Source organism: Salvia splendens, chromosome 2, assembly GCF_004379255.2.
Source record: "Salvia splendens isolate huo1 chromosome 2, SspV2, whole genome shotgun sequence".
Lineage (NCBI taxonomy): Eukaryota > Viridiplantae > Streptophyta > Magnoliopsida > Lamiales > Lamiaceae > Salvia > Salvia splendens.
In genome coordinates this window covers 41,210,556-41,218,640 of record NC_056033.1, presented here as the reverse complement: position 1 = coordinate 41,218,640, position 8,085 = coordinate 41,210,556, and the positions used below count along the sequence as shown (strand labels likewise).

Here is an 8,085-nt window from a genome sequence, read left to right as displayed (position 1 = left end):
AATTAACTTCAAGAAAAAGTTAAATTATACAGACTAAGAGCATCCACAATAGCGGACTAGCCGCTAGTCCGTGTGCTAGTTCACTATTATGGGTGCCGAGCGGGTGATGAACGTCCCAGGAGGACGAGAGGTCGTTCGTCGGATAAGGCGTACGTCCGCCTCCTTGTCCGTGCGCTCGTCCGCTATTGTGGGCAGGCGACGGACAAGAGGTAAGACGTCCCATTTTTTAATTTTTTTTATAATTTTTTTTATTTATACTCAATATTTACAACTCACTGCACTTAATTTTTTGTATATTTGATAAACATCAACAATTAAAATGAATTAATCGTATTTTTCAATTTATTTTATTGGCTATTGCATCAGCTAATCCTAGTGTCAGTCCACTATTGCGCAGTGGGAAGTCCTAGTGATGTGGCAGTGGGGTGGGAAGTCCTTATGACGTGTCAGAAGCTGTTTTTGGAAAGTTCCAGTGCTAATCCGTGGGGAAGTCCTTGCTATCGTGGATGGAGTACTTTTTAAAATAAATAAAAGGTCCGAAAATTTCCCGGCTTAATCCCTAAACCCCTAAATCTTCCATCAAATAAATTCATAGCTCAGAAATCTCTAATCTTTTTCCTATGGCGGTTCTAATCCTACGCCGGAATCTGATCTCCTCCTTCTCCAGCCACAAGTCCTCTCTTCTCAAATCCCCCTTCTCTCTCTTCTTCTCCACCGAGACCGCAAAGCAGCCCTTGAACGCCGCCGCAGTCTCCAAATTCCTAATCAAAAACCACAATTTCTCCCCCGCCGCCGCCGCGCACATCGCGTCTCTATCCCGCCTCAGAAACCATGAAAACGCCGACGCAGTCCTCTCATTCCTCAAACAAATCGGCTTCTCCAACGCTCAATTAGAGAAAATCCTCAAAACTTCCCCTCATTTCCTCTCCTCCAACCTCGATTCCAACATCAAGCGCAAATTCGAGGCATTCCAAACCCTAGGGTTCACCTCCGCCGAAGTCGTCGACATAATCACCCGCCAATCGCGTGTTCTGAACCACAGCGTGCCTCGAATCTCCTCCTCCGTCTCCGTCCTGATTGAGGTGTTCGGATCCACCGCCGTCGCGGCGAAGTTTCTCAAAGCGTCGGGGGCATTCCTCTGCGACATGGAGAGCACTCTAATCCCCAATGTCGAGTACCTAAAAAGCTGCGGCGTGCCGATGGCACAGATCATCCAGCTCACGACCTCGCCGCAGCTCTTCCTCCACAAGCCGGAGAATCTGAGGAAATTCGTGGAGAAGGCGGACGCGATGGGGTCAGAGAGGGGCTCGAAGAGCTTCATCTACGCGGTCAGGGCGGTGAGCTCAATGAAGAGCGAGAGCTGGGAGCTGAAATTGGGGACTCTCCGCGAGCTAGGGTATTCGGAGGAGGATATAATGCGGGCGTTCAGGAGCTCGCCGAAGGTGTTCACTTGTTCGAGGCGGAAGATTAGGAGAGTGGCGGAGGTGCTGCTGGAGACGGGGAGGTATGATAGGGCAATGATTGCAAGGACGCCGTGTGTGTTTCAGTATAGTATGGATAAGAGGCTGGTTCCGAGGTTGGGGGTTTTGAGGGTTCTGGAGAAGAAGGGATTGATTGAGAATTGGCCGAGTATTGCTTCGATGGTGCTGTGCACGGATGTGGAGTTTTTCAAGAGATTTGTGGCACCGTATTTGGATAAGATTGTTGATGAAGTTGGTGATTCGTGGAGTTCGTTTAGTCGTGTATGAGTAAACTTGATCGATTCTTCTTGATTGTCTAGGTTGGGAGTTTTTGAATGTCGTATGGACAATGGCTATGTGACTTTTTTGGTGCTAGATAGATCATTTCGTTGCGCTTCTGTTCAGTTGTGATTCTTGGATCATATTGGTTTCTTGATTGGTTAGGTTTAGAGGTTTTTGAGTATGGCTATGCTAATTGTTGAATCAACAATGGAAATCTGTGGATTTGATCAATAGATGTGTTGTGAATCTTGGATCATTTCGATTTCTTGATTGTTTAGTTGTCGAGTATGGTTGTGTAAATTGTTGAATCAACAATGGCTATATGACTTTTTTGGTGCCTAGTTAGATCATTTGATCACATTCATGATACTTTTATCATGTTGGTTTCTTGATAGTTTAGTTGAGAGGCTTCTTTTGGTGCTTAAATCATTTGTTCTTGTTGTCAAGTTTCACATTCCTTTAAGTGCCATAGGTCAAAAGATTGGAGATTTGGAGGGGTGTAGATTATCCAATGTGGTAAAATCTGATAATTTTGGTTCCTTGAGTATATTTATTCCAAGAGATTTTTTAATGTGGATGGCTATTAATAATATAAGTGTTTTAGGTGTCTAGATCATTTGCTCTTGTTGTAATTTGCTGAAAGATTGAAGAGATGTTGGTTATGTAATGGAGTTAAATTTCATCAATGAAGTTGTTGTGGAGGTGTAGTGTGGGAGGTATGATCGGATGAGCATTGCGGAGATGCCTGGCGTGTTTCTGTACGCCTCGGAGAAACGTATCTTTGGCCGCAGTCGAAGGTTTTGAGAGTGGTGGAAGAGAGAAGAAGATGATGAGTAGGGACTGGCCGAGTCTTGCAACCATGGTGTGTTCATTAGTGAGAGTCTGAGAGATATGTAATTTGGACCCTGAATGAGAGTTGGTTTCTTTCTTTGATGGCAATTTTTCTAATCAAATTGACTGAAATTTGAGAGAAGCAAATATTTGCAGAAAGAATGTGGAATTTTGTATTGAAATGTGCGCCAGGAGATATTGGGCACTTTGGGAAGAAGATCGGCGAGCACAAGTTGTCATGGAAATTAAAATAAAGAAAAAAAAAGAGTAAAAAATGGGGAGAAAAATGGGCTGACGTGGAACCGGCGCTCTCGTAGCGCTTATTGGAGTCGCTCAGCCGATCATTACTCATGATATCGTGTTTTTATTTCAGTGATTAATTCTTTCGGATGTGAATGAGTTGGGTTTTTTTTTATGGCAATTTTTTCTCAGTTATACAATTTTGGAAATGTTATAAATGTGTTGAAAATAACAATATGGTTTTATTTATTTCAGTGATTAATAATTTAATACCTTCAGATGTGAAACAGCTTGTTTCTTTCTTTGATGCAATTTTGAAATTTTTACGTAATAGTATATTTACATGGGCCGGATCTCATTTTATATTTCAATCTGTTTATAAAAATTGTAGTAGTACTACTCTAAAGTCTTAAATCTCAAATATTTTTCAAATATAACACCCGATCACAAATTCATCTGCCCCACTTTTAATAATTTGAGCTTAATACCAGCTACCAATAAGAAATTTCTTCGTTCGCATAAATATCTTATTTTAATTCGTTATAGATTTTCAGAAATATAAACTAAAATGAGTGAAAAATGGCTCATACTTATAAGTTATATAGAATAGTTTTATAAGTGAAATTCATTAGTGAAATATATAGTCTAATTATAAAAAATAGAGAAAATAAATTAAAATATTTAATGGTTGACATTCTAAAAAAATACTAAGATATAATTAATGGTGGATGAATACGGTACTCTCTTTGCAGTGTCATTTTTAGTCATGTTATTTTATATACGTAGTAGTACTTTGTATAAGTATATAGTATAGTATAGTATAGTATATATTATGGGCATGTATAGTAAAGACATTTTGCTCTTTTTACTATAGGTTTAGTCCTAATATTTACTAATCCGATATATATATTGTCTCAATCTATATAGAGAACTGCATTTAGACAAATAGCTTTCACATAGCGTGTTACCATTTAAAAGTTAAAACCACACTAATATACTTACATACAAATTATCCATAAATGTAATTTGTTTAAGACAGATAGAGTCTACATATTTTCGAGTAGTATCAGCATACAATGTACGAATAGGTGTCAGCATTACTCTTTTTTCCACCTCACCACACACCCATGCAAAAAACCACCATAAAAACCCCTCCACTCACTTATTAACTCCAAACCACAAATTAAAACTTTATACATTGAAACCCCCCCCCAAAAAAAAAATCAATTTTTTTCTTTCTATTCTCCATTTCTTTCACAAATCAAATCTCCATGCATAATCAAGAACTCGGCGACTATCTCGGCGTCGAGAGCTGCACCGATTTCACATCCGATGTGGCGCCGATCGCCTCCCGTGGCGGCGAGGGAAGCTTCTCGAGCCGTCCCCGCCGCACCAGGTGGAGCGACGCGGCGGAGTACCGGCCGCCGATCGCTCTGCTGGCGCGTCCCGATAACCAGCCGTCGCACGTGCCGTGGGTGATGAGGAAGCACCGCATGAGCGACGGCCGGCTGGTGATCACGGAGGAGAGAGCGCCGCGCCGCGCCGCGAGAATTTCAAGGCGCACCGCTTCGACGGCCGCCTGGTTCTCAGCCTGATTCCGGCGGAGGAGGAGGAGGTGGACGGAGGAGGAAAGGAGAAGATCGGTTTTCCGGGGAATGTGGCTTATTCCGGGGAGGAAATCGAAGCGAGGGATAAGAGAATTGGGACTCCGGCGGCGGCGGAGGTTTACATCGGAGTGGAGCCTTGCGGCGGTTTTGGGGTGGCGATGGCCGGATTTATGCCGCCGGTTCATACTTAGAATATGAGAGTATTAGTATTTTTGAAATAAAAAATTTATATCAGTGTTTTTATTTATATTCTATTTTTGTTTAATTTTCTATCTTTTAATGACTTTCATATATTTACTCACATTTGAGGAATGCTTTGTTGTTAGATTTCAAGTGCTTGACTCAAATTATTCACTCCATCACAAGAAAGATGATCTCTTCGTTGGACAGCACAAGATTTATATAATTTTATTTTTATATTAAAATAAAAGAGAATAAAATAGAGATAGATATATTTTATTTTTAGTAATTACTCATCTTGATTGAATAAAAAAAAGGTCATCTTAGTGAGATAGAAATAGTATATACTCCATTAATTTTTAATTAAAAATGTTAGTCCAAAATTATCTAAATAATAATTCGTTAGAAATATTTTCAGATTGTGGGAGACAGTTTTGTGAAGCTGCCGTTTCACATTTATTAATGTTTAATTGATGAATTCAAGCTATATTAACAAAGGGAAACTGATCATTTGTTCTAAACTTTGGCAACAATTAGAAGAAATGGAATGGATGCTTAATATTTAAATATATTGTACTAGTAATTTACAAAGTTCTCAATATATTATATCTCTAATCATGAAAATAAGAACAATTTATATTTTGAGTTCATCCCTTAAAATTATAAATTTTCTATTTTAAAAACTCTTTTCTCTGCAGTGAAATTCATTCTCCGTTAACAATATTTCAATAACTTTTTTTCATATCTCACTTCATTAATCAAGTGTGCATTAAAATATGTGTACCTTCAAAATTTTCGTATTTTTAAGGAACTGGGGAGTAACAGATTTCAGTATACCCTTTTTTTTCCTCTTCAAAGTTTGAATTTTGATATATAGCATTGTCTAATTTAACTAGTTTGGTTATGGCATGCCTGTTGTGTCTGAAAAATAATATTCAACAATATTAAAATTTGATAGAATAGATTGACCTAGCACACTTGTTCCTACCACAGTAAACATGTCTCGATCAATCAAAATGATTAATATTTATCAGACAGATTCAGTCAGGTAAAGAATCTCATTTGGACCTCTTCTAAATCTTTACCTTCTTCTAAACTTATTCATTTCTTTATTCATTTCCATTATCAAACAAAACAAGTTTCTCCTCCTTTCATCTAATCAACTGTTCATATCCCTTAAATCACCAATCTTTTCAACCATTCTTCCAACTCAACCCCCCTCCCCCCCTTTTAGTTGTACCAAACTTGTTTCTTTCCCTCAGAAATCTAGCCAATTTCGATCTGGGTTTTTTATAATGTTGGTTTATTGTGTTTCTTGATTTCAAAATGCTGGATTTTTAGTTTTGATCTGGGATCTTTGTTATGGTCTTAGTTTCTTGAATTTGGGGCTTTCTTGTTGTTGGGCTTCATTAAAGTTGGAGTCTTTGGTGGTTTCTTGCTGTTTTGGAGTTTGACTTCGATTTGATTTTATTTGATTTGTCGGTTGTGGGGATTTGGGGTTGTGATTGGTTCTAGATTTGATGGCTGTGGATGAATTGGTGGAGCTCAAATTTAGGCTTTCTGATGGTAGTGACATTGGACCAAGCAAGTATAATTCTAGTGCAACTGTGACCTCTCTCAAGGAAAAGATTATTGCTCTATGGCCTAAAGGTTCTGCATCATATGTTTACTTATGATTTTTGTGTTAAATCTTGTGATTTGATTTCCTTATGTTATGCTTCTGCTTGAATTATAGTTTGTCTTGTTCATTTCTATGATTCTTGATTTGTGGATAAGATGTGTTTATTGTCTATATAATTTTAGCATTTTGAGTGAACAAATATGGGAATATGATTTCTGTTGATATAGCTCTTCTTCTTTCATTTGTTGTTGGAAGTAAAGATTTTGAGAGATTTATGTCTTGTTGTTTGTTAGTTATGAGTTTATGCCAACGCTTCTTAGTTGATTAGCTGATCACACATTAGCTCTATTACGATGGATAAAGTTATATGTTGTAATGCGTTGAGGATTGTTTGCTGCATAGATTTTTTTTAACTTAAACAAACATTATATCATTGTAATGTGACTTGTTGCCAGGCTTAGAGAAGATGGTGACAATTATCCATACAGAAAAGAATGTTCGACGACTTTTGTGGTTCTCCTATGGGTGCTCCTAGTTAATTTCTAGCTCGGCCTCTTAGGCGGTTGATGGGGTGATTGCGTGAATTTTTTGATTATTGTTCAACTAAATCATAAACTGATGTGTGGTTCAAACAGTTCTCATTTGGTTGTCTATTTTTGTTCCTTTGCCTATAAGAGAAGCATTATTGATCACTGATAGTTTATCTTGACTTTCTAAAGGAGAGCTTCCCGGTTTTCTCTTCAGATGCATAGAAAGTTATTCTTGCTATTTTTGCTTTTCATTATGATTTCTTGATTGTGTTTGAGTTTGATGCCAATTTCATATCTATATCGGTTGCTTGAACTGTCTATATTTTGAAGTATTGTGCAATTTATTGTTTGATGATGGTCCCGTATCCTCACAAAAGACCTCTATCATGCAGACTCTGAAAACGGGCCAAAATCTGTCAGTGATATAAAGCTCATTAACGCGGGAAGGATTCTTGAAAATAGCAGAACACTTGCTGAATCGCGGCTTCCTCTGAGTGAAGTTCCTGGAGGCGTCATCACAATGCATGTTGTCGTGCGGCCCCCCCTTCCTGACAAAAATAGTGGTAGATTTCGTTTGTCCCTAAATACATTGCTTTGTTGCACATTTCATCTTGAGAGCATTTACTATTCTTTCCTACCCTTACATTCTTAAAGTTTGATTGCTTTTCATCGTTGATGATTCATTTCACTGTATTCTTCACGGGCACACACACAAACTCGTTGCATGTTCTGAACATTGCAACAGATAAATTACAGGAAAATTCTCAGAAGAAAGGAGGGTGCCTTTGCACCATATTGTAACGGACGGAGCTGCTGCAGAGTGCCTCGTCTCATATGTTTGTATTACAGGTTCTTGATTGCATTTTACAACATTACACATGTTTATAGAGTAAAAAGATTCCATCATAGTTATTGGTCTTGGTTCTTTATTCTTGTGCTCGATAAAATGGAAGAAAGATCGTTGGGAGACGATGCAGGAGAGCGTGGTCGAGTCTAAGAGAAGTTTCTCTGATGATAAAGGAGAAAAGAATGTATGATTAAACACACTGCAAAGCAAGTCATGTTTGTGGTTGAACTGCATTATGAATCTTGAAGTTGTATTGTATTATGTATACTCAAATTTGTTTACTGTCTATATCGTCACAACTTGAAAATAGAATTGGGTTGAATTGCTCATATTATATTAGTGTACTACTTTTATTGATTTTTAGTAATATACTCATGTTTTTTTGGTGTCTATCAAACTAAAATTCGACATACTTTAAGGGTTAATCGCATTTAATTAAGAAAAAATTGGTAGATTTTTGTTATGATGAAGTTGTTGTGGTTGTCAA

The 8,085-nt window shown here is 38.0% G+C and overlaps 2 protein-coding genes across 3 annotated transcripts; both read left to right on the top strand.

Annotated features, from left to right (window-relative positions):
- Positions 1-550: 550 nt before the first annotated feature.
- Positions 551-2,083, top strand: LOC121766815. Its single transcript, XM_042163055.1, has one exon. The coding sequence runs from the start codon at positions 621-623 to the stop codon at positions 1,746-1,748; it is 1,128 nt and encodes a 375-aa protein (XP_042018989.1). The 5' UTR covers positions 551-620; the 3' UTR covers positions 1,749-2,083.
- A 3,579-nt stretch (positions 2,084-5,662) lies between these two features.
- On the top strand, positions 5,663-7,929 carry LOC121766803 (membrane-anchored ubiquitin-fold protein 3-like). Of its 2 annotated transcripts, none has more exons than XM_042163051.1 (4): positions 5,663-6,250; positions 7,144-7,314; positions 7,497-7,600; positions 7,709-7,929. In XM_042163051.1, exons 1-3 carry the CDS (start codon positions 6,121-6,123, stop codon positions 7,550-7,552), a joined length of 357 nt encoding a protein of 118 aa, XP_042018985.1. In that variant the 5' UTR covers positions 5,663-6,120; the 3' UTR covers positions 7,553-7,600; positions 7,709-7,929. The 2 variants fall into 2 exon arrangements, with proteins under 2 accessions (XP_042018985.1, XP_042018979.1); XM_042163045.1 differs by having other exon boundaries at positions 7,705-7,929.
- The last annotated feature ends 156 nt before the right edge of the window (positions 7,930-8,085 follow it).